A 27,555-nucleotide genomic window follows, 5' to 3' on the forward strand; every position below is an offset into this window, starting at 1 on the left:
CAGACTTCTACTATTACGCATCCTCCATGGAGGCTCATGTGATTTCATACAATTAGATATAGAGTATACATGGGATAGACGTTTGCAGATGTAACAAGACCTTAGATGATGTCATCCTGGGCTCCTGGATGATGTAACAGAGCACTCTCTTAATGTTCCATAAAGAAGAATATCATATCACTTAGACCTGTCAATCAGGAACCAGGAGACAGGGCAATGCAAGTAAATTATAATATGCAGGAATAACATAAGAGGGCGGGTGTTGCAAATAAGTGCACAAAATTATTTTTGTAACATTGCAGCCATGGTAAGGAACCATTTAGGTATAAGGGAAATGCTTTGTATCACAGTTTTTAAGGAAGTCTTTATCTTGGGTGGGATAATTCTCTTTACGTATACCCTTAGGGCTGCATTAGCCTAACGGTTGACCAATGGGGTATCATTTTGGCCCACTAAAAACTAGTAAATATTGTCATGCCATGAAAAATTATATATGGAAGAGCAAAGTAGTGTAGGATATTTTAAACCATGTTATCCAGTGTATACAGAGTGGTGTATATTATGTTGCAACATAGAAAAACAGTAGTGATCCTGAACGAAATCTGCCAGAGGTCACCATGTGACATATACATCAGTTTAACATATCCTAGAATATATGTCAAATTTTAAAGGTATGTTAACGGGTCTTTACACTGGAATAGAAATTTTTAAAGAAACTAGGAAAGGTGATAACCTAATAACGTGGAAGCAATTATTAGATTTTTGTGCACTCCAAAACTTGCAAAATGTGATGCTCCCTCTCAACAGCCACTAAACATAAGGTTCCCAGCAGCTTAGAAACTTGAAAAGTTCTTATTTAGATGGGGTCTTCTAGGCCCCTATACTAATATTCCACTCCATAGGATCGCTCATTAGTAGTTGATCGATGGGGTGTGAAATCTTTGCAATCATTTCGTGCAGGTCGAGCTCCCATCCACTTCCTTTTTATGCTTTGTTCTAATACAGGCAGTCCCCGGGATACGTACAAGATAGGGTCCAGAGGTTTGTTCTTATGTTGAATTTGTATGTAAGTCGAAACTATATATTTTATAATTGTAGACAAAAAAATTGTAGCCAAAATTGTAGACCAAAAAAAATTTGGCCCCAGTGACAATTGGAGATTATACATTTTTTTCTGTAATGGGACCAAGCATTATCAATAAAGCTTCATTACAGACACCTTACAGCTGATTATTGCAGTCTGGGACTATAGTAAAGGATTCAGAAAGCTTCACCAGAGGTCACAGTGGTCTGTCTGTAACTATGGGTTGTCTGTAAGTCGGTATCCTTAAGTAGGGGACCGCCTGTAACTTTGATATGTTACTGTATAGATACTCTAATGTAAAAGATATGTTACATTGTACCTTTCATTAGCATCTGCTGTGTGACTAGGCAGTTGCCTGTTGGGAGGAGCTGGAAAGGAGCAGTTTTCCCCCACACTTGGGGAACAGCTTCTCCAAGTGACCTTTTTAAATATATGAAAACACCCATCACTGGGCTTAGCGACGCCCCCTGCTCCTCTACAGCCAATTCCGAGTGTGGGGAGTAATTCATATATTTGAAAGGGTCACATGTTTCCCAAGGGTGGGGGGAACTGCTCCTTTCCAGCCCCTCCCATTAGGCAACTGCCTAGTCACACAGCAGATGCTAATGAAAGGTACAATATAACATATGTTTTTTTCTCTAAAACCAATTTTTTATCCAAAAACACTTTGGCAGTGTATGTACTGTGCTCTGTGGGGACTGGGGGAGTGCTAAAAATGTGTGCAAAAAATGTCCTGGTGAGAGGTTCCCTTTAAATACATGAACATCTAGTTACTGTTACTGTATATGTTCATAGTCTGTTCCTACTGCTTAGATTTTTATTGCCTCTCTCTCTCTCTAAATATATAAAGAGCCAACAAAGAGAAAAGGACAAACATGCACAGATATAGTGTAGTAGGTGGGGGACGGTAGTTTATGGTAAATGGTTGTATTGATATTATAGGTGTGTGCTCACTGTTTTGGGTTGTGATTCAGTCACAGCCACAATAAAAGTCTGCTCACGGGACCACCAATGGTAACATCGACCAGGCTGGTGTCTTCAAAATGAAGAAATATACAATGACTATGTATGTAGCCAAAAAAATGTGAAAACATTTTCAGTTTTTATTATCATAAAACAAATCTAAAAAGAAGTGGTGACGTGCTTCGGGACTCGGACCAGGTCATCATCACTTGTGTAAATATATATTACACACTGTATATATATATACTTATTGGTTTATCCTGACAGGAATTCCAAGAGGTTTTTCCATAAACCTCCTCATCCTATACTATCTTGGCCCATCGTGTGCGTCACCAAATGGCTGAATGCACATCTACATACGTGACTCGGCACAAACAAGTAATGTGAGAGAGAGAGCGACTGCTAGACACCACAAGTGCCCCTTAGGCCTCATTCACACAACTGTTCAGGGATGGGGGGGGGGCCACAAAGTTGTGTGCAAGAGGCCTTGTCTTGGAGGTAAAAGACCATTTTGGCAGGTGACAAACAATAAAATCTGTTCAATTGTTGTTAGGGATAATGAAGTACAGGCGGTCCCCTACTCAAGAACACCCGACTTACAGACGACCCCTAGTTACAAATGGACCTCTGGTAACTGGTAATTACCAATTTTACTTCAAAATTGAGTCGCAAGCCAAGCACTTACATACACCGGGAGGAAGATGGTGAACTCCGCCGGACCTCAGCAGGGATACATGCAGGAAATCGGGTGCACGATCTAAGTGAACCGCGGCACAGTGCATTCTGGACGGACAATGCACTTTCAGGAACTCCGAGGGACCAGGTAAGTAAATGTGCCTCATAGACTGTACTTATAACAGTATGTGTAATACAACTAATAGTGTAGAATCTAAAAATATCAGGTGAACAGTGCGATCCCCATTGTCTGCCTACGACCAGCTTTAGGTCAATAACCTACAATGCGTGTCATCGGAGACCCAGTCATGAGGAGCCAGGATTACACAGACATTATTTTACCAGACTTATGTCTTGTGTAACACAGTTGGCGTAGTAACTTATGTTGAGTCAGAAGTTTTTATCTATGCACAAGTGTTATGAAATACCAGAACTGAACGACTAGGAAAAGAACTAGTTCAAAAGAATTTTACGGTTAACTCAATTTTTTGCATATTTTTTTTTTAACCTTCAGGTGTAACTGATGTGAGACGCTAAGATGTGATTATGTTATGAACTTGTACATATGTGTATACACAGCCAAGTCACACTAAGAAAGGAACCTGCAAATTCACATACTGTCCATTACAAAAAACAAGTTTGGTTTTTAACTTTTCCAATTTATAAACACCCTTCTAATAAAGTTCTAATAAAGCATGCACTGTATACAGTATATGTATAGTTATAGGAATACTATCCAAAGAGATGAAACAATATTTAACTCCTTCTTGAAACTATGTATAATACAATATAATATATTATACAGACAGCCCCAGAGATACGCACAAGATAGGTTCTGTAGGTTTGTTCTTAAGTTAAATTTGTATGTAAGTCAGAACCGTATATTTTACAATTGTAACCCCAGCCAAAAATTGTTTTGGTCTCTGTGACAATTTAAAACTTTTGGATTGTCATAAAAACCTGGATTAACAATACATCTTATTTGCAGACACCTTTGATAACTGTTACAGCTTAAGGCTAAAGTACAGTAATATTCCAACATCAAGAGGTCCGTTTTCAACTGGGGGTCTTCTGTAAGTCGGGACCACCTGTATATGTAATAAAATCTATGTTCCGTTACAGCACGGATACACTTATACACATGCATATATAAACTTTCCACTGTCCTTATAAAGGACATCCACTGAGGTCAGGGACTGATACAAGTCAGTATATAAATGCTGTTCTACACTGTGGAATGTGTTGGTGCTATATAAGTTGGGTTTAATAAACATTACAGAATAACCCGACAACCTGTCAACTCCGACCCCTTACCGTTAAACCCAGAGAACAAAGAACAAAACTTTATACTAAGTGCTGGCAAGTGTAAACGCAAAGGACAATGTCTCTGAACCTATGCCTCTCCCCATCCTGGTCCATGTCCTCACCTCAAACACTCGATCAGCTCCTCTTCATGGTGGACACTGAATTCTGTCTGTACCATCTCCTGTTTCAATTCCCCGATCTCTGTGGCGATGGTGTCAATGAGCTGAGGAAGGAGAAAACACACTGACGTGAGTTGGTGGATGGGGCGTGCTCTCCGACTCCAGGCAGGTTTAGTCACTTCATTGTGAATAGGCTGTCGTGATAAAGAAAAAAAAATCTGTACGCCCTGAACTTCCTTAAATACACAGAAAGATGAATCAGAGACAGAGGACGGTGCACAGTAAATATTCCATAGTATACAACATGCACGCTGCCCATCCACTCATGTAACTCACTATTATAGGGTTAATTGATGAAAAACAATACAATCTGGAAAATGGAAATGAATAAACATGTGTAGTATCAGGAAATGTTCTGACCGGCTAAAAGTGACATTATATTACAGTACATACTGTAATAATGCAATGCAAGCAAATAAACACGTATCACGAAAGAGAGCTGCTGATAAAGTAAATAGTTTGCCTTTAAAATTGTCCCCAATTTAGAAAAAAAGTTGTACATTTTTGTGACATTTTTGGTTTTAATAAAGTTTACACTCTTACCACACGTACAATAAAAAGAAAACGATAAACTAAATCAATATTGATTTGTAAAGCGCCACGGAATTTGATGGTGCTATATAAATAAAAATTATTATTATATTAAATAGATTTGTTTTATTATATTATTTAGTTTGGTTATGTAGTAGCTTTGTAGTAGCTGACCACACCTCTTCCTGCAGGTAATAATAATTTTATATATAATTATACTTAATCATTTCTTTATTCATATAGTGCACAAAGATTCTTGCCAGATCAGTCCCTGTCCCCAATGGGGCTCACAATCTAATCAACCTAGCAGTATGTTTTGGAGTGTGGGAGGAAACCGGAGGAAACTCACACAAACACGAGAAAACATACAAACTCTTTGCAGATGTTGACCCTGGGACTTGAACCCAGGACTCCAGCACTGCAAGGCTGTAATGCTAACCACTAAGCCACCATTCTGTAATGCAGTTAAAGGAAACCTACCACTTGAAGTGGCAGGTTTCCGATGGCAATACCGAGCACCAGCTCAGGGTGAGCTGGTGCCGGAGCTTATTTTAGTTAGTGTTTTAAACCACGGTATCGCGGTTTAAAACACTTTTTAAACGTTATAGCCGGCGCAGGCAGGTACGCGCTCGGCGCTTACTGTGCACGCGGCTCTCATTCACTTCCTATGTAGCCGCGTGCACGGTAAGCGCCGAGCGCGTACCTGCCTGCGCCGGCTATAAAGTTTAAAAAGTGTTTTAAACCGCGATACCGCGGTTTAAAACACTAACTAAAATAAGCTCCGGCACCAGCTCACCCTGAGCTGGTGCCCGGTATTGCCATCGGAAACCTGCCACTACAAGTGGTAGGTTTCCTTTAACGATGCAAAAGAGGTTTTGTCAATACCCAAACACAAGCGTTTCGGTCTACTCGTATCCCCATCTGGAGTTACTTCTTGCTGAATTGTGTTTCAACGCCTTATGCAAAAGACGCACCACTTGCCTTATGGAAGGTACATCCCTGGTCACAGACATGTTTTGCCAACATTGCAGAGGATATCACCCTTTTCTGACATTACAGGAGGAGCTATGGCGGTACCATCACGGTGCGCTAAAGATATTTAAATTAACGAAATATATAATACCGAGCTTGATTATAATAGAAGATACATTGAACAGAAGACCTTCAGCTCACCTTACATTATTTGGTTACATTACACCCTCCTAATAAAACAGATGTATATAAAAAAAAAACAAATGCAGTTATGAAGTGGGCTTCCTCTATTTCCGTCATCATGGTAACAAGTGCTCACACGTTTCTGCAGAGGAAAAAATTACTCAAGTCATAACAATAGTAAGGGTCAAAATATTAAAGTCCTAGCAAAGTACCGTATATACTCGAGTATATACGGTAAGTGGTAACTTGTGCTATAAACATTTCAGTAAAACCACAGCAAAATATCGCTACATATATCCCAAAGTGAGCCCCCTACTCTGACCCCTTTTTTAGAGCTGTAAGGCCTTAACCCTAATCAGAGAGGTCTTCCAATATACACATATAGGGGGAGAAGTATTAATGTGTGGATCGTTAGACGAGTGCAGATTAGAAGTAGACATTTCACCAGATTACCGTATATACTCGAGTATAAGCCGAGTTTTTCAGCACAATTTTTGTTAGTTCTGGCACAGACACACCCCCTTGTAGCAAGGACACGCCCCTTTTCCCTTAGAATTCGGAAAACAGTCTTAAATTAGTCTAAAACCTTCAGTAAATGTGGTGCACTGCATTTCAGGGGCAAATTACTCCAGTTTTCTGGTGTAGACAGATGAATAAATCTCCTCCATAAAATTACAATTCAGGTTAGTTGGTGATATGCCATTTATGTGGAGGTCAACAGTGAAGTCAGTGAGGTTCAGGATTAACAAAAAAAAATTCCAACACCTCTCCAGGCATTATGAATGGTACTAAATCATATTTCTATTGACTCTAATGAGCTGCAATACCAAATGGACAGGCCTGGAGCTGCATCGGCAAAAAAGGAGGCATGCTTTCTAAAAGCCAAATTATTTGCCACAGGAAACATGCCACCTGGCAACTATATTAAGATGGCCAAACCTGTTAGTTTGTCCACCCCAAGTGACTCACTGAAGTGAGGGTGGAGAATGGGAATAGTGATTGGGCAGTAGCCGGGTCATGGTGTTCCTCATTACAACCTTAGTTATTAAACTCCTAAATGTTCCTAAAAATACATTTAGGTGGAGAATCTCCATGCACTTGCCCAAAACTTTCCACCCATAAATAATGTAAAGCTAAATATGAGTCAATATCACAGCCGTCATGACCAGTTTACTTACTCACTGTAATGCAGCATTTTGGGAACAGACAATAAGATGGAAAAGGACAAACTCAGGCAGTGAACCCTAACGCTAGACCCAACCAGCTGTCCCTAGCAACTTGCTGAGCCTATCCTAGGCTGCAGGTGATTACTAGACTACGTGTCCTTCCTGTGCCAAAGTGAAAACACTGAGACAAAAACTGGAAAACAAAGACAGAAAAATGGCCGTACAAATATGGGTCAAAACCAAGAGGACTAGGCAGTACAGAATCATGAGACAAACGGAGAGTCAGAAATCAAGCGAGGGTCAAAAGATCAAAAATCCAAAAGTCCAGAGAATGCTATCAAGCTCCAAAGAAGACATAGCAAGCACGAGGAAGTGGTCAAACAATCCTCTTATGAGATATCAGAGCCAGGGATATTAGACCGGTCGCAAGACATCTAGAAAAACGAAACTAGCAGGGGCAAAAAATATGCTAATGAGCCAAAGGGGCTCTGAGTGGTGTTACCAGAGCCCCTTTGTGTTGTAGTTTCACAGGCTTTTACACTATGCAGTGAGCACTCCCCCACTACGTGCAACATCACAGTCAGCAGCACATCCCCTTACTTTACAATTTTACGCAGTTTAACTGCTGTTATAGCGCCTATAACTCAGTGATGGTTAGAGTAAAATTTCCAGAGTGTGGGCGGGGACTCTGTAAGCAGAGACTTCATGTGCTATGAGATGCTGTGCCTTGAGAATGTGCTTAGATTATCATGGTTTAGGTTTATCTACAATTTTGTTTAGCTTCTGAATATTCTACTAGCATCTGACACATAGAGATGAGATGATACCAATCAGAGATGATGAGATCCATGAGATAGATATAAAACACAATGACACTCTCAGCTATGCTAACTCATCTATAACACATACAAAGTCAGCTCTGCTATATGCGTCCCTCCCAGATAAAGACCTTATCTTGCCTGTAGCTTGTAGTCTCTGCACACGGTTGCTTGTCGACAGGAAGTGCCTGTGTCTGAGCTAGTCTTGTAATGCAAGGGAAGGAGACAGAGAGCACTGCAGTGTGCAGACACAAGAAGCTATTCATGAGAAGAATCTGATATAGTCAGAAGATTTACATTCGTATCCAGGGACAACCAAAATTGTAAAAACCAGGACTGATAGAGACAGGTTGGAATTATATTTGTGAAATGCTCAACAGTGAATTAGAGAATGTGTGATTTTGTTACCCGAAGTATATTTGAGAATTTGGTCTTTGTAGAAAAACCCCTTTAAGGGCAGTGAAGGACTCTGGAGCCTTAATGGGCACAGATGTTACACTCACACACTGAATTATACAATATTGTTTGCTGTCATTTTTTTCTATACCAGATAGATTTTAGCCATATGTTTATTTATAGGAATAACCATAAATTGTGCACAGATTAGAACTTCCTGAATTTCGTATTGTTTTCCCTTTCCTTTCTCCAAGGTTATTTCCTGTTGTAGAATACTCGCATCTCCGATATTTAGAAATCCCCAGCATGAATGAGTTCAGTGGAAATTATTCAGAAACTGAAAACATTTACAGAGAATTGTCCTTCAATAAAAGCAAGAAACCTACAGAGATAAACAAGTCCTAGGATGGGGACTGGATATAATGCAGCATACAGGGACACCGCCAGGCTGCTAATGGTACTGCACTACCCCAAGAAAGGGAACAGTGGTCAGTTCATAACCCTAAATTCATGATCCTAAAAAAAAATGAAGGTGGAGAATCTAGCATTTGCCCAAAACTTTACATGTTTGGAATTTTTAGACAGAATATTACGATAGTTAAAAGGACACGGCCACCAGAGGTTACCCCATTAATACCAGCACCCTCAAGTCAAATTTTGCCTAAGATGAGTCAATTTACGAGGCTGCAGTGGGAGCGTCACTTCAGGCGTTCCATTTCTTCGATTCTATAGTACCTAATTAAGACTCTCATCTTTCAGATAACATCAGGCTTGTTGTTCTGTGAGATAAAGAACCAGAGATGCAGGCGGCTAAAGATATGGTTGAAAATCTGAGCTGCAGATATCCAGTTTCTGATTATTTCTTTAACTGCGTGTTTCTCCAGTTCTGCAGCTCACAGAACCACAAACCTGATAACATTTGAAAGAGGAGAATCTTTTCTTTAATATTATTCCAAAATCATTGACTCAGATATTTCTAAGTAAAAAAATCACCAAAGATAGGTGCGTCTGAATTAACACTCCTGCTGCAGCCTCTAAACTTGACTCATCTCAGGCAAGTATGACTTTTCTTTGCTAATTTTCACATTGCTTTGGAGGAGATCTTTACTTGTAAACGGGCAAGATTCTACATTAAAGAGGAAATTGTAGAAGGGACATTTCATACTTGACCTGAAGAAGCTTATGTTTCATGGGATGAAATCTGGTGACAGCATCCCTTTAAGTAGTTGAAAGAGATTTGATGTTATGAGTACGAGCTTACCAATGCAATTTACCTCCTCTACGGTCTCACCAGTGTTGGCTGCCTTACTCTGGATAAATATGAGAAGTGGTGGTATGGATAGTATAGCCATCAGTTGAATACAACAATTTACTACAGCCAACAGATATGTCACAGTTTTGCTTAAATTACTTTTACCTCTTTAAGAATGCAAAATCACCAGAGACATTGGGGCTCATTTACTAAGGGTCCGTGGATTGCATTTTCGCCGGGTTTCCCGACGATTTCCGTTTTGCGCCGAATTGCCCCAGAATTTTGGCGCACGCGATTGGATTTTGGCGTATTGGCGCCGGCTTGCACGTGACAGAAATCAGGGGTGTGTCCATCGGACAACCCGACGGATTCGGACAACGCACAACATTTAACATTTAGAATTGTGTCGCAAGACACTCACTCACATGCACCGGGAAGAAGAAGGTGAACTCCGGCGGACCTCGGGGCGGAAGCGACACATGCAGGAAATTGGACTCACTACCTTAGTGAATCGCGGCACACTCGAATCCTTGTCGGTAATCGCGACAGGACCGGGTAATTAAATCTGCCCCAGTCTGCCCCCTGGGGTCGCAGGAAGGGTTAAAAAAATTACAAAGGGAAGGGGTTTTAAAAAAGTGTACTGGGATAGAAATGGGGCATTACGCCACGTGGGGGCCACAATGGTCCATTATACAGTGAAGGAGGGGATTGCACTGTGTTTGTCGTTCAGAGGGGATTCAGTGGTGTAAGTGGCTATTAACTATTTCCTGCTTCTGTCTCTTCCTCACTATGAGTGAGTTCTGCTTTACATCCTTCCCGCTGCTTCCTGCTACTGTACAGATAGTCTCCGGATAAAGTCCAAGTGACAAAAACAAAAATTTAAGGAAGATGTATCGGCTATCTGCATGATAGAAATAATGAGCGGATGCCAAAAAATAAATAAATAAAAAACTTGCCACAGAAATTCTGTAGGAAGCAGATTTCACAATTTACTTGTCAAGCAGAACATATGAGATATGCTACTTCTAATTATACACAATGTCCCTTTAGCGTGAAGGAACAAGGCAGACAGATAACCCCCCTTAGGCCCCTAAAGCCTACGAATAAATAAGAAAAAAAAAAAAAAGATCTGGGACTGAGACATGTTACTTACATCAAACATACATTATATACATTGGGACTGGAAAATATCACAGCACAAATACCTGACAGAAGGCAATGTTAAAAACAAACAATAAACTTCACTAAGGTAAAAAAAATGTTGCCCCTTTCTTTTCCTGCAGTATTTTTTAAATCCTTCTCAACTCTGAATGTAGCAGATAGAACCTGAGTGAAGTTGGCCCCCCCACCTTGTTCGAATCAAACAAAATTGGTGTCAAACATTTGTGCTACGTTTGTGCTGGTTTGTGCAGCAAAAATTTTCGTTTGTGCCGCTATCGTTTTTAAGATATTAATGAGTGTTTCCAGAGGTCATCAGAGGTCAACCAGCCCCCCCACATTGTCCAAACCAAACAAAACTGGTGCCAAACAATTCTGCTACGTTTGTGCTGGTTTGTGCTGCTTAAATTTTTGTTTGTGCTGCTTTTGTTTTGAATAAATGAACAAAAAATTTAAGTTCAAAAGTTCAAGCAGCCCCCCCACATTAACCAAATCGAACAAAACTGGTGTCAAACGTTAGTGCTCCGTTTGTGCTGGTTTGTGCAGCAAAAATTTTCGTGTGTTCTGCTATCATTTTTAATATATTCATACTTTTTTCCAGAGGTCATCAGAGTTCATTTCTTCCAAAGTAAAATGGGGGTCATTTACTAAGGGCCCGATTCGCGTTTTCCCGACGTGTTACCCGAATATTTCCGATTTGCGCCAATTGTACCTGAATTGCCCCGGGATTGTGTAGCACGCGATCGGATTGTGGCGCATCGGCGCCGGCATGCGCGCGACGGAAATCGGGGGGGGCGTGGCCGAACGAAAACCCGACGTATTCGGAAAAACCGCCGCATTTAAAAAACGAAAAAGTGTCGCTTGGGGAGCGCTTACCTTCACCTGGTCCGAGGTGGTGCATTCCGGCGCGATGAGATGACTTTCAGCGCAGCAGCGCCACCTGGTGGACGGCGGAAGAACTACATTCATAAATCCCGGCCGGACCCGAATCCAGAGCAGAGAACGCGCCGCTGGATCGCGACTGGACCGGGTAAGTAAATGTGCCCCAATGTGTTTGCTAGCTCCCCCTGGTGATCAAACTAGGGAAGTGTCACTAAATTTGTTTTTTAGCAGTTCATCCTAAACACCTTTAACCTATGTAAACACCTGAACATACCGTAAAAATGATAGAGGCTCAAACGAAAATTTTTGCTGCACAAACCAGCACAAACGTAGTGCTAACATTTGACACCAGTTTTGTTTGATTCGGTTAATGTGGGGGGGGGGGGCTGCTTGAACTTTTGAACTTTAATTTTTTGTTCATTTATTCAAAACAAAAGCAGCACAAACAAAAATTTAAGCAGCACAAACCAGCACAAAAGTAGCAGAATTGTTTGGCACCAGTTTGGTTTGGTTTGGGCAAGGTGGGGGGGCTGGTTGACCTCTGATGACCTCTGGAAACTCTCATTAATATCTTAAAAACGATAGCGGCACAAACGAAAATTTCTGCTGCACAAACCAGCACAAACGTAGCACAAACGTTTGACACCAATTTTGTTTGATTTGAACAAGGTGGGGGGGCCAACTTCACTCAGGTGCAGATAGATAAGGAGAGGCGACTATAGATTAACTCTTTCCATACCTAGGCAATATTACACTTGATTCTGTGAGATAAGACTGTGTAGGGACTATCTTAAAATAGTTAAAGAAGAACTGTCACCATAATTATTCCCCCAAACCAACAATGCCGGGTTACAAGTACGCCCAATATCACCTAAAATTAGCTGCCAGTGTGCCTTAATTACAGACGCTTTTTCTGATTTGGAAATTAGCATACTTGAATCTTGACTACAGACACATAAAGCTCTGTTTACTTATAGGAAATATTGTGAATTGTTTACATTCATGTCATTTGACCAGGGTGATGTCCAAGGGATCATTTTCCCCCTAAAATTTGCCATATTTAACCCATGTGTCTATCTGATTACATGAAATCACAGCAAGCCTCCGTGGAGGATTCTGAGATCTAGAAATCCATGGAGTCATGCTGTAATTTCATGTGATGAGATACAATGGCACATTTTAGCAGGAAAGGGACCTTAAGATGACATCACCTTGGTCACATGACATGAAGTGCTGAATAGTGAGGAGGCATAAGACATAGGGAGAAGTAGGAGGGGTTGACCAAGCAGGACACACCCCCTCTAATGCCAGGTAATATAACACTAAAGGTTTATTTTATGGGGATATGAGAGAAACACTATTTAGCTAAAAGAAGTTTTTCAGTTAGTTACTAGGGCTCTATGGGAACTGGTCACTAGCTGGATTTGTGAAAATGTGTTGACAGGTTTCATCTGTAATCAGTGATAATCCTTGGGGCCACTACAGCAAAAAGATTTAAAAATCCAATTGTCACTGGGACAAAAAAAATTGTTTGGAGTTATAATTATAAAATCTACAGTTCCAATTTACATACAAATTCAACCTGAAGAACCTATCTTGTACATAATCTGGGGAGAGCCTGTACAAAGTTCACTCGTATAATCTGCACTATTTATTTATGGGTGTCTGAAGTGCTGCACCAACGAGCTGTGCAGAGGGCGCCAGATTCATGAAGAACGGGCAACACAAATCATGAATCTGGCGCACCCTGCACACTACACAGGCAGCCGGCACTGTGTTGATAAGTGTACCCTATTCTAGGCTCACCCCACATTGACTTTTTGCCATAGATCGCTATGGGGGCAATGATCAGGCCACAAATTTTGCAGTCAGATCATGGCCCTCATAAAGGTTGTGTGCATGAGGCCTAAAGGAGAATTAAAGCAATGGCACTGTACAACTTCCATGTTTGAACACAAAACTCCCACTTGATTTCAGAATACACTTAACCCTTCTGCAGTAACCAGACATGTCCACCACACAGTATGCTGTTCTTCTAGGCTCTACATTGTGCAAAAGGTTATAGCTGATCGGTGGCCATTACAGGCACCAGACCCCCCACTGATCTTTCATTGATGACCTATCCCAAGTATAGACCATCACTATTAAATTCACAGATAATCCCTTTAATAATTCTAACCTATTTCTGGGGAATTTCCTTGGCATACCCCATATGGATTACATAAACAAAAGTTACTAAACTGAATACTGCATAAGAAGGCCTTTGTGTGCATGAAAAGGCTTAGCAGGTTTATCTTGTCATGTGGTGAATTTAATCTCCACCATCAACAATGTTTGACTCTTCAGTTTGTGAAAACAATATATGACCTTTATTCTTATATAGATCTGTTTACCTTTAGGAGGAAACCATCATTAATGGGCAATTCCCTGAATCCTACTCTTATGACTATATTACTATGTATAGACTCTTACCAGTTACTTATGATGTAATTCTACTGTTTCTGGAGGTAAAAACACATGTGGTGACTATGGAAAGTATTCAGATCTTTTTACATTTTTCACTCTATATTTCATTGCAGCCAATTGGTGAGATCATAAAAGTTATTTTCTTTGCTCTTTAATGCACTCACATGCTGTTTATTTCCTTCTGATCCTCTTTGAAATGGTTCTACACCCTCATTGGAGTCCACCTGTGTTTAATTAAACTGATAGGACTTGCTTAGGAAAGGCACACACCGTTCTATATAAGACCTCACAGTGCATGTAAGAGCACATGAGAATCATGAGGTCTAAGGAACTGCCCAAGTTGCCATGACGTTTTCTACCTTATAGAAAAGGATTGCCAACTGTGAGGAGTCTTTTAGGTCGGCAGACCAGGATGGACCAGGCCAACACAGACAAAGAATTTGACGGTATTCTAATTTCAGCAAATTAATGTTATTGTTTGTAAGATGAATTGTTATACAATTTTCCAGTTTACTTTCTGTATCAATTCCTCACAGTTTTCTAGATCTCTGCTTGCAGTCATTCTATAAGAAGCTTCTATGTTTGCTACTAGTGGACAGAAAGCTGACCATGGTCACACAGGTGCACAGCTCGCTAATCAGAGAAAGTAATCACAGCTGTGTGTTACAACGAACAGTGCACCTGTGTGACTTGGCCAGATTTCTGTCCACTATATATTTATATTTGTGGTATATACATTTTAGGTATATAATTATATGTACAGCATTTTCGCTTGTGGGACATTGTTTCCATTTGCACTATATTTACTGCAGGTAGGCCTAATAGTAGATGATCCCATAGCAGTTGGCCTCTTGGATTTCATTTTTCCCCTTAGGATCGGCCTTGCTTTTGCCATGTTTTTGCTTCGATTTAACTGGGGGCAATTTTCTTGTCTGCCAAGGGAAGCAAAATGTCTTGTCCTGGCCCTGGCAAGATCTAACAACGATGTATGGTCGGAACTGCAGACTGACTGCTTTAAAATTGTACAAAACAGTCTACAATTACAAAGTACACAGTAATATGTAGACAATAACAAGTGCATTTACAGGTGGTCCCCGACTTAAGGACATCCGATTTACAGACGACCTCTAGTTACAGAGGGACCTCTCTGACCTCTGATGAAGCTCTGGATAGTGTAATTTAGTCCCAGGCTGCAATAATCAGCTGTAACGTGTCTGTAATGAAGCCCTTGATAACCCTTGTTCCCAAATCAGCAAAAAAATGTGAAAATCCAAATGTCACTGGGACTAAAATAAAATGATAAAAAATACTAGCCCCGACTTACATACAAATTACAAAATGAGAAGTAACCTAAAGACCCTATCTTGTACGTAACCCTGGGACTGCCTGTAATAAGGAGTTGTTACTACCTACAGATAATAAGAATATTCTTGGATTTTGCAATGTGCGGATATCCTTGATAAAGACATAAACATTTCAGTATAAAAAGAAAATATAAAAGTCGTAATAAAAAATTTGGACCATTTCACCCCAATACAATGCAGTAGACGTACAAGAGCATGTAATACTCTTCTATCCGGCTTGTTTCCCTTTAATAAAATAATGACCAGTCACGGCACAGGATGGATTAGAAGTGTCTCTGAACTATGAGTAAGTAACACATGCAGAGCACAACACGGCACCCCCTGTGCACAGCCATGTCCTTAGATGATCTCCCAGCGAGACCTCAGCTCTCTATGTAACAGTAAAGATCTCTTGGCTTTATCTCAATAATAAAGCTAAAAGACCTACAAGAAAAGTGCATGCGACTTTTAAACTTTTTGAATGTACCTTCAAGGCACAAAGTAGATATTTCACCTTTTTAGGAGATGTAGAATAAGGATCTGTACTTAAAAATTATCACAACACGGTGTAGTTTTTTTCTTTTTTTTGATCAGCACTTAAAGGGGTGATCTGGGGTGGAAAAGTTGTGCCCCAAGTGGTGTATAAATAATAAAGAACCTATACTTACACCACCTGGGTTTCCATACAAAAAAGTTCCAATCCCTGATAACCCCTTTAATACAAAGATCTGGAATGAGGGAGCAGAAAGAACTGTTTTCTGGGTAATGGCCAAGTCAAGTACGTTTAACTCAGCTCCCATTCAAGTGTATGAAAGACTATCTGCAGTAACCAATTCTGGCCACTACATAGAGAATGGAGCCTTCTCCTTTCATTTCCATTCTATGTGATAACTGCTGAGATCAGCTTATTTTGCAGGGTGCGAGGTTTCAATCCCCAAATCTTATACAGGCGGTCCCCTACTTAAGGACACCCGACTTACAGACGACCCATAGTTAAAAGACGGACCCCTCTGCCCACTGTGACCCCTGGTGAAGCTCTCTGGATACTTTACTATAATCCCTGGCTGCAATAATCAGCTGTAAGGTGTCTGTAATGAAGCTTTATTGATTATTTTTGGTCCCATTATAGCAAAAAATTTTGTCACTGGGGCAAAAATTTTTTTTGTCTGGATCTACCATTATAAAATATACAGTTCTGACTTACATACAAATTCAACTTAAGAACAAACCTACGGACCCTATCTTGTATGTAACCCGGGGACTGCTTGTATTAATAATTTATTGTTAAGATCATTATCATAAATATTTTTAGCCAGGATTAACCCCTTTAACGGTAAAATCCCCATAGCTTTGCAATTTCATGCTCCACTCTCAAGTTGTGATGGAGACGGTCTGTATACTGTACACAGCCCTGAATAAAAGCCGTAGGGCCGTATGGAGTAGTACCTAGTCGTAGTATCTAGTGGTAGTAACTAGTTGCTAGTAACCATTACACCTTACCAAATGCCACAACATGGATAAACCTCTTCCAAAAAGTTATTATTTTATATTTATTATGTGTTTGGCCTATTCCCAAGGTTAGGGTAAGTTACCTACTATACTGTATATAACTGTGTCCTGTATAACACTAAACATATCTGGTATGTGACATTTTTAGTTGCATTTGTGATTTTTTTTAGTGAAAGCATACAAAGAGGCTTAGAGTAACTGCACTATTTATATAGATTTCTTTGTTTCCGTGATGCTTGTACATGCTCGGAGGCACAGGAGATTGTCACAGCTGGAAGTAACTTTGCATTGAATATAATAGACGTCACTGATGTGGTTATGTGGTTGTGACAGATTACATCTATGGGTAATTTGCTAGGGCAATTATAATTAAAGTCCAGTAAAAAAAAACATGGAATGAAATGAATGTTCCATTGTAAATCTTTTATTGAACTATATATGTGCAACACCCTCGCCGATGCAATGGCGAGGTAGTGTTTGCGAATACGTCCCACCTGCATATACCCACATCACACTACATGGTTCTGATAGGACATAGGGGTATTGCAGTGGTGAATCCTGCCTGGCAAGGCAGAGGTTAAGTATTTTGTATGATGCAAGATGCTGTTGTCCAATGATATGTGTTACATCCTGTGCTCTGTAAGCTGAGATGTGATTGGAGGAGTAGCCACCACCTGACCAAAGGGAGGTAATAAAACCTCTGGCCAGGAATGTTCTGGATGATTATTCTAGTGTGGAATCCTAGAGATCAGTGAGTGAGTGAGAAATCTCTGTCTAGTCCATACCAGAGCAGGAAGAGCCTAGCCCCTGCCTCTGAAGAGTGGAGTATTAGACTAGAGGTAGTGTAGTGAGGAAAAGGGGTATCATCTTACCTTTAAAGGTGATACCTGAAGCCCTACAGGACAAGCTGAAGCTTCCTACCAGGACACAGCTGCCTCCCAGCCTGCCCTTTACATCCAGGCTGGTGAACTATCTCCTGAGGCTCCCTCCAACTCACATCTCAGCACTCCATCTACCTGTTAAAGGCACGTTGCTGCGGTTCCTGCCGGTTCAAATAAAGAACTGTAAGTTGTTTTCTTCAACTTCTGTCTCCGTCTGGTCCCTGTTAATACGGCTGCCTTCACCACCGGCACCCTGTCCATCACCCAGAGACTCACACTCGGGACATTAAGGGGTTGCCCCAGGGAGATCCGCTATAGCAGCCTCTCCCTCATCATTTCTTGCCAACACCACCCTGCTGGAGACCTGCCAGGCTGTAGGACAGCCCTCCGGTTCCCCCGTACCAAGCACCGTGACAATAGCGTGCTTAGGCCGCAACCGCCAGCCACTCCGGTACCGCGGGCCCCGGCTGTCACCAGGCCTCACCTCAAGGGCTAGGCCCCGGTGGGGGATGTTGCAAGTGGCGTCACGAACACAGGATATATACTTCTGTGCCTTATCCTGGCACTAAAGACTGTACTTTATTAAGAAAAAGACTGTGCTGCCTAACCCTGATGCCATCCGGGTTTAGGCCCAAGTATTTGTGTGTTTCTACATTGAACTTTATACTGCTGCCATGTGCTGTCGAGCGCCGCTCCAGCACTCAAGAGGTTAATTCCTGCAAGAACTGTGTCAGCTCTGCTACATCCGGCGCTGCTGCGCCTGAAGCATTTACCTCAGAGGCGTGTGGCGCAGCAAGTATTTCAAGCCCGCCAAATCTTCACTGGCGGGAACTCCAGAGGCGTCATTAGGCTCCGCCCCCTGCGCGAGTGGCGCGAAGCACAGTGGAGGAGGAGCTGGAGCGTGTGCGGCCGGCAACGAAGAGGGTTAATCGGCCATCTTGGATTTCGGCGCAGGCCGTGCCTGAAGCCTGCCAGCAGTGTGCGCCTCATCCGGAGTTCCGGCGCACGTGTCCTGCCCCTGGAGGAGAACACCGCTGAGCATCACCGAGCCCCTGCTGCCTGCCGGACATCGGGAACAGAGACCTTCATGCACCGAAGCTGTCCTGTCACCGCGGCTGATCCTGAGTGAGTACCGCTGGGGAAGTTAAAGGGGGGTAGAGATTGTTTCCGACGCTAGGTTATTGGCTCACCTCCCAGGGAATAGTGACTGTGTCTGAAAGTGCCCACGTCCCATTCTAGCCATCGCCCATAGCAACGGACATTGTGTAACCCTACAGGCTTCCCTCAGCTAGGCCAGTCATGTCCGCCCAGGACGAAGATACGGGACTGGCGCAAGTCCCATCCCCTGGTCCCTCCTCAGGGTACCGGAGCATGTTAAGTCCTCCAGAGAGTCCCTTCAGCCCTGCTACAGCTAGTGTCCCTGGGACTCCCACCATGATGCCTCTGACTATGCCCTACTATCTGGGGGCCCCCTGGTTACCCTACTACGAGGGAGAAGCACATACTCTCCCTGAATTCAGGGACAAGTTGTTAGCCACCTTCGCCTTGCTCCCATTCACAGAGGAACAGAAAGTGGGCATCCTCATCGGGCAGTTGAAAGGACCCGCTCTCCGGGAAGTCAAGTCTTGGCCCCGAGAACAGTGTCAGAATGTGGTCCAAATTCTTGATAGGCTACGCAACACCTTTGACAAGTGTACCGTCTCCGAGTTGAAGCAGAAATTCTTCGGGAAAAGACAGAAGCCCCAAGAGTCCCTCCGAGACTTTGCCCTCTCCCTACAGGAGACATGGAAGGCCATCACCTGCCTTGAGCCCAAAGACGCTGAAACCTCTGACCAAACCTTAAGGGAACAATTTATCAATGGACTTGTTGATAGAAATCAAAGGTGTCAACTAAAGATCATCTCTTCTCAACATGCCCAGGCCTCCTTCCTTGAGTTTAAGGAAATTGCCATTGACATATTAGGAGACCGATCACCTACTGGATCGCAGAAAGAGCCTGAATCCGTAGAAATGGAAGAATCTGCTCTCGCTTGCCATCCCACGCAGTCAGCATCACCTACTCCTGCGACTTTGGAAGTTACTGGCATAACAGGACCGGTCCCTAATCTGGCGGACACCCTGCATCAAATCCTTGATCGGTTGACCCAGTTGGAAGTAACTGTCTCTGCTATGAGGAGGAAACCTCCAGAGAACCCGGTACGGTCAGCTACTCCTCGTGAATCTCCGACTAAACAGCGCCCAAAAGAAGCGAAGTCGTTAAGCACCTGGAGTCAGAGGAAACCCCGCCAGCGGTGCAGCTACTGCCATAAATATGGGCATGAAGAGAATGATTGTCGTCAGTTAAACGACAAACCCTTGGAGCTAAGGGACGACCTCCAAGGGAAGAACTTGTAAGTCCCCGAGATGCTAACTGGATGCCCAGGTTCGTGGGGACTCGCCCCATGGTTCATGTAACCATCAACGGAGTTACCCTACCGGCCTTAATTGATACCGGCTCTCAAGTGACCACCCTCCGGAGTGCTGCCTTCGAGAAATGCCGAGGAAAAGCATCCTTAATCCAGCCTCCCAAGGCTTACTTGAACATTATTGCTACGAACGGAAAACCCGTACCCATCCGCGGCTACTGGGAGCCCACGCTAACCATTGGAGACACTGAGTTAACCAGACAGGGCGTAGTGGTGACCCGAGTGCCCGAAAACGGTAACTTCTCCCTGGTACTGGGTACCAATGTCCTCCGCAAATGCTACCCTGAAGTGCTGAAGGCTCTCCACGACTCCCTGCCGACAGTGCCCAACGGTTCCCGGAAGGTAATTCAGGAGACTATGCAGGTTCTTGCGGCGCAACAGAAGTTTGCTGGCCCTAATGGAGAAATCTGCAGAGCCCGGATCAAGGATCCCCAACCTGTCCGCCTTCAACCTGGGACTGAGACGTTAGTATGGTGTCGAGCCTGCATGGGCGTTCAAGGTCAAGACTACCAGGCGATAGTAGAACCTCTACCAGCTGATGAAGACCTGCCCATTCTAGCCGCCAGGAGCCTAGTCACGGTATCCCGAGGACAAGTACCCATTCGACTGCTAAATGTGGGAGACTCCCCAGTGGACCTGAGAAAGTATCAAGCCGTAGCCACTCTCTTCAGTGTCCATCCTGAAGACTTGGTGGAAACCTCTCTGTCTGCCTCCCAACAGTTGGAAGTGAAGCAAGGTGCTGAAGATGAGCCTGCCGAGCAATCCTGGTGGCTTGAGCTCAATATTGGAGACGACGATTTTACTCCTGCAGACCAAGTACAAGGTGTCCTGGATGTCGTCATGAAGCACCACCGGGCCTTCAGCAAACACCCACTGGATTTTGGGCAGACTACTCTGATCCAACACACCATCCCTACTGGCTCTCATCCTCCTATCAAGGAACGATACCGGCCCATACCTCCAGCCCGCTACCAAGAGGTGAAGAAGCTGGTACAAGAGATGAAGACAGCCAACGTTATCCGGGAGAGTCACAGCCCATGGGCTGCCCCGCTGGTCCTTGTGAAGAAGAAGGATGGAACCCTTCGATTCTGTGTTGACTATAGGAAGATCAACAATATCACCCACAAGGACGCCTATCCTCTGCCTCGAATCGAGGAATCCCTCGCAGCCCTAGGGTCAGCTGCCTACTTCTCTACCCTGGACCTGACCAGTGGCTACTGGCAAGTGGCCATGGCACCAGAAGACAGAGAGAAGACGGCTTTCACCACCCCAATGGGCTTGTTCGAGTTCAACAACATGCCGTTTGGGCTATGCAACGCCCCAGGCACATTTCAACGGCTGATGGAGAGATGTTTGGGTCATCGCAACTTCGAGACCGTCCTGCTATATTTGGACGACATTATCATCTACTCCAAGACTTATGAAGACCACCTCCACCATCTGGCTGAAGTCTTCCAAATCCTGACCCAACATGGGTTGAAGGTCAAGCCATCCAAGTGCCACCTGCTACAACCTAGCGTCAAGTACCTGGGACATGTGGTGAGCGCTCATGGAATTGAGCCAGATCCAGAGAAGATTGCAGCTGTTTACGACTGGCCTACCCCATCCACCGTACGGGACATCAAAAGCTTCCTGGGATTTGCCAGTTATTACAGGCGTTTCATCCCGAAGTTTGCCCAGCTGGCGGCTCCCCTGCAAGAGCTTCTAAGGGGCCTGCCAAAAGAGAGCCAACGTTCCCGAGTATCCATTGAGTGGACGGCCGAACGAGAAGCTGCCTTCCAGATGCTCAAGCAACGGCTGATTGAACCTCCGGTGTTGGGATATCCAGACTATAGTCTGCCTTTCACCCTATACACTGATGCCAGCAAGCAAGGTCTAGGGGCGGTATTATCCCAGCTCCAAAATGGAACTGAAAGGGTCATAGCCTACGCCAGCCGTTCCCTCCGAGAACCGGAGCAAAACGACCAGAACTATAGTTCCTTCAAGTTGGAGTTTCTGGCGTTAGTCTGGGCTGTGACCGAAAAGTTCAAGGACTATCTAGCTGCATCATCTTTCACTGTCTTCACATACAATAATCCTTTGGCGCATCTGAACACCGCACGTCTTGGAGCACTGGAACAACGGTGGGCCTCCAGACTTGCCAATTTCAGCTTTACCATCAAGTACCGGGCTGGTAAGACCAATGACAACGCCGACGCTCTGTCCCGTCTCCCTGACCAGTGGGAGGGACCCTCCACGGATGCTCAGTGGGAAGATGTCGAGATGCCAGCGTTCTATGCCCGGTTTGTGCGTCAAGATGCCCAGAGAGTTTACTCCCTACCGACAGAGGCAGCGCCAGCTACTCCTCAAGAAGAGTCAGAGCCCCCTGCGGAAAAGGACCTCTGGATGAGTCTTCAGGCTGATAGCCGTGCCATAGGAGAAGTAATGGACTATCTCTCTAGTGGGCGAGTGCCTGAAAGAATCCGGCGCAGAAGAGCTGATGGAGAACTGTCTCAATTGTGGCGCCAGAGAAAGACTCTGAGCATGCACCAGGGTCTGCTAAAGAGAAGAACTCTGGACCCTATCACTTATGACCGGCTGTACCAGATTGTGATTCCCAGGAGGGATGCCAAAATAGTGCTGGAAATGTACCATGACCAGTCCGGACACTTTGGCGCTCAGAAGACTGAAGCAACCCTCCGAAGGCGATTCTTCTGGGTCAACATGAAGTCCGACATTGAAGCCTGGTGTCGAGAATGCCCAGCCTGCGCCATCGCTCGAGGAGAGCGACACAATCAAAGGGCCCCTCTACGTCCCATTGTGAGCCAACGGCCTTTGGAGATCCTGGCATTGGACCACGTGAAGTTGGAGCCCAGCAGGTCCGGTCACAGTTATGCTCTTACGATCATCGACCACTATACCAAATTTGTGGTTGCAGTACCTGTCAGAGACCTGTCTGCAAGGACCACCGCAGCGGCCCTGTGGAAGAGCTTCATCCTCCCCTATGGCTGTCCGGACCAGATCCTTACAGACCAAGGAACAGCATTTGAGTCCCAAGTCTTCCAGGAGCTGTGCACTCTATATGGCTGCAAGAAGCTGAGGACCACAGCCTATCATCCCCAAGGCAACGGGCTTTGTGAAAAGATGAACCAGACTCTAATCAATATGCTGAGGACTCTGACCCCTGCAAAAAGGGCTGACTGGCCAAAACTGTTGCCCGAATTAGTGTACCTGTACAACAATACCACTCATTGCTCCACAGGGTACACCCCGTATTATCTGATGTTCGGGAGACACGGCCATCTCCCTGCTGATATGACCTGGGACATGGAGTCCCCTGATTCCCAGTCTTTACTCCCCCAGACTGACTGGGTTCACGAACACCAGAGGCGCCTGGCGGATGCCAGAGAAGTTGTGGATCTGCGGTTGGAAGAGGCCCGAGAGAAACAAAAAAGGGACTTCGATCGTAATGCCTGTGCTGAGCCTTTTGCCCCAGGAGATCGAGTGTGGCTGCGCAACAACCATCCTACCAGTAAGCTAGATGGGCGTTGGGAGCGTGAGCCATACCTAGTTAGGGACAGTCTCTCCCCTGAAGTCTACGAGATTTCAAGAGGAGACCGTCCACCACTCCGGGTACATAGGAACCGGCTGAAGAGATGTCTTCGTCCTTTTGCCCCTATGTCCACACCTCTCATCTCGACCCCCAACTTACAGACCTCCTTGTGTTCGCCTACCCCCAGTTTCTTGGAACTTGTGACTGTGCCTCAATTCTGTTTTGTTTCCACTCCAGTAAGAGGTACCTCGGAGAGACCATCATCCCCACCGCAGTCTCCAATACTGCTGCCTGTGGAGGATGATCCGGCTCCAGAGTCTGCAACCCCTGAAGCATCAGAGGCAGCTGAGACTCCGACTCCAGCGCCTGAATCAGAGGACGACGATGAGGAGATTGTTATCTTCTCCAGGCCGGAACTTCGAAGGTCTCAAAGGGAGACAAAAGGTAAAGCTCCTGCGTACCTGCAGGAGTACCAGCTGGTGACACGCAGAAGCAGGAGGCAGGTACGTTTTTCTGACACCGAAGTACTTACCACCGAAGAAGATGCTGAGTAACCCCTGAAGGGCTGTAGCCCATTTCAGGTACTGTACATATTGTGTATTTATCTCCATTTTTCCCTAAAGAGCCAGAGACTTTCCTGAGACTCTCATCCCTATTTATCTCAGTCAAGAGACTTTCCTTGAACTGATTATTGTCCTGTGCTATGATAGCACCCCTTCCTCTGCCACAGCAGAGATTTCCTCAAAGGACTCTGTCCCTCTACACAAAGAGGAGACCCTTTGTTTCTTTATTGCACTTTTCCCCACATCAAGGGCTGTACCCAGAAGATGGACTTTGTCACTAGAGACCTTCTGAGAGACTTTTGCCAGATACTCCAGGGAAAAGTTGCTATTGCTATTGACTACTATATTGCACTTAATGCCTTCCTTTTAGGTACGGACATTATGTTTGCACTTTTTATGCCTTTTCTTTGCAGGAAAAGAGGCATTTATTATCGTGCTACCCTGAGTAGCCTATCTACTTCTGTAACGTTTGTAACGTTCAAGATGTGTACCCATTGGGCTCCTAAGCCAATGTGATCTTAACCTGTTTGCACACTGTCAGAATATATGCCAGTAGTCTGCATTAACCCTTTCATAGGCTTTTCAGGTTGTAGTGTGGCTGTGTCGGACCGTCTTTTTGTGTAAAACACTGACCGCTACCTGATCCCTCAAACTGAGGTTTGCACATGGGGGTGTTACGGAGTTAGCACCTGGTTGCCACCCATACATGGGTAAGGATACCAGTCAGGAGGTACTCGTGTCTAATATGCTAACGCAATGCAGATATGCACTATATAATTGCCGCCAGGGAAGAAGTGTTGATATAACAAATATACAGGCCTTGGTGCAAGGAGTGGATTACAGGATATGACACCACACCTTTCCTACTGTACAGTTCGGTTTAATGGCGTCAGCGACCAACTGTCATACAGCTGCATGTTTTGTCTTAGTCCGACACCAACCCAGGTGCCTGTCTCCAGGACCATGGGCGGTTTGTCCCTACACCTCACATAGCCTACACTTCCCAGAAGTGCCCTTAGCCCCCTCTGTGCCCCAAAACATCTGTTGTCGAGCCGAGGGCGGCTCTTTCAATTGCCCCCGGGGTATGCAACACCCTCGCCGATGCAATGGCGAGGTAGTGTTTGCGAATACGTCCCACCTGCATATACCCACATCACACTACATGGTTCTGATAGGACATAGGGGTATTGCAGTGGTGAATCCTGCCTGGCAAGGCAGAGGTTAAGTATTTTGTATGATGCAAGATGCTGTTGTCCAATGATATGTGTTACATCCTGTGCTCTGTAAGCTGAGATGTGATTGGAGGAGTAGCCACCACCTGACCAAAGGGAGGTAATAAAACCTCTGGCCAGGAATGTTCTGGATGATTATTCTAGTGTGGAATCCTAGAGATCAGTGAGTGAGTGAGAAATCTCTGTCTAGTCCATACCAGAGCAGGAAGAGCCTAGCCCCTGCCTCTGAAGAGTGGAGTATTAGACTAGAGGTAGTGTAGTGAGGAAAAGGGGTATCATCTTACCTTTAAAGGTGATACCTGAAGCCCTACAGGACAAGCTGAAGCTTCCTACCAGGACACAGCTGCCTCCCAGCCTGCCCTTTACATCCAGGCTGGTGAACTATCTCCTGAGGCTCCCTCCAACTCACATCTCAGCACTCCATCTACCTGTTGAAGGCACGTTGCTGCGGTTCCTGCCGGTTCAAATAAAGAACTGTAAGTTGTTTTCTTCAACTTCTGTCTCCGTCTGGTCCCTGTTAATACGGCTGCCTTCACCACCGGCACCCTGTCCATCACCCAGAGACTCACACTCGGGACATTAAGGGGTTGCCCCAGGGAGATCCGCTATAGCAGCCTCTCCCTCATCATTTCTTGCCAACACCACCCTGCTGGAGACCTGCCAGGCTGTAGGACAGCCCTCCGGTTCCCCCGTACCAAGCACCGTGACAATAGCATGCTTAGGCCGCAACCGCCAGCCACTCCGGTACCGCGGGCCCCGGCTGTCACCAGGCCTCACCTCAAGGGCTAGGCCCCGGTGGGGGATGTTGCATATGAATATAACAAAGGAACACTTAAAGGGGTGTTCCAGGTCACAGTGTGGCCTGAATGTCTTATACAAAGTAGAATTAAAGGGGTTGGCCACTTTGAGCAAATAATTGTTAAGGTTTGTGTTAGGAAAAGTTATACAGTTTTCAAATCTACTTTCTGTATCAATTCCTTGCTGTTTTCTAGATCTCTGCTTGCTGTCCTGCTAAAGAAAGCTTCTAAGCTTACTTCCAGTGGACAGAACTCTGTCCATGGTCATGTGATGGACAGGCAGGTACACAAGGGGTTATAGCTCACAGCTCTGATTACTCTATGATATAATGAGCTGTGCACCTATGTGACCATGGATACATCTCTATCCACTGGAAGTAAACATAGAAGCTTCCTTCAGAATGACAGCAAGCAGAGATATAGAAAACCGTGAGGAATAAATTCTGAAAGTATATAGGAAAATTGTACAATTTTTCATAATACAAACAATAACATTAATGTGCCAAAATGAGAACACCCCTTTAATTTATACAGTAGAAAAGACTAGTGGACTAGTGACCTCAGTTACACAGGTGCACTGTTTGTTATAACACACAGCTGTGATTGCTTTCTCTGTGTGACCACCCTGTACACAACCCCCTTCATGTATGGTTGGGCCTTTAACTACTGTATCTAACACATACAGCTACAGAAATCACAGGAGCAATCCCTACTTGTTCCATCCAGTGACTGATGCCAGTGATTGGTACAGCAGACCATTGACGTAATTAGGCTCCACAAAAGAGCCACGAAAGGTGCAGTAGTAGGTACCGTGGGACTTGCGTTGGATGAGAAGGTAAGAAAATGTCTTTTTACTCAATCATACACGCCCTGTTGGCAGAAAACACTGGGGCACATTTACTTACCCGGCCAACGGAGTTCAACTGAAGTGCATTGTGCGACATCAATGCACTGTGCCGTAATTCACAAAGATCATGCGCCCGATTTCCTGCATCTGTCGCGTCCCCGCTCAGGTCCTTTGGAGTCCTCCATCTTCTTCCCGGTGTATGCAAGTGCATGTGGATGCGACACAATTTGAATATTAAATCCTGCGCTCAGTCCGAATCAGTCGGACGGCCCGCCCCCGATTTTGGTCGCATGAAAGGCAGCGCAATTGAGCCACAATCTGATCACGTGCAACACAATCCCCAGTTAAATACCTGT

At 44.4% G+C, this 27,555-nt stretch overlaps 1 protein-coding gene across 3 annotated transcripts in view; it reads right to left on the reverse strand.

Moving 5' to 3' along the window:
- The window catches only part of RIN2 (Ras and Rab interactor 2), a 133,276-nt gene that overhangs the window by 57,296 nt on the left and 48,425 nt on the right, over nt 1-27,555 (reverse strand). For all 3 annotated transcript variants that reach the window (XM_072140633.1, XM_072140632.1, XM_072140634.1), the window contains one exon: nt 4,150-4,250. In XM_072140633.1, the coding sequence (XP_071996734.1) occupies nt 4,150-4,250 (101 nt within the window). The remainder of the gene's footprint in view (nt 1-4,149; nt 4,251-27,555) is intronic.

Source organism: Engystomops pustulosus, chromosome 3 (genome assembly GCF_040894005.1).
Source record: "Engystomops pustulosus chromosome 3, aEngPut4.maternal, whole genome shotgun sequence".
NCBI classification, from domain to species: domain Eukaryota; kingdom Metazoa; phylum Chordata; class Amphibia; order Anura; family Leptodactylidae; genus Engystomops; species Engystomops pustulosus.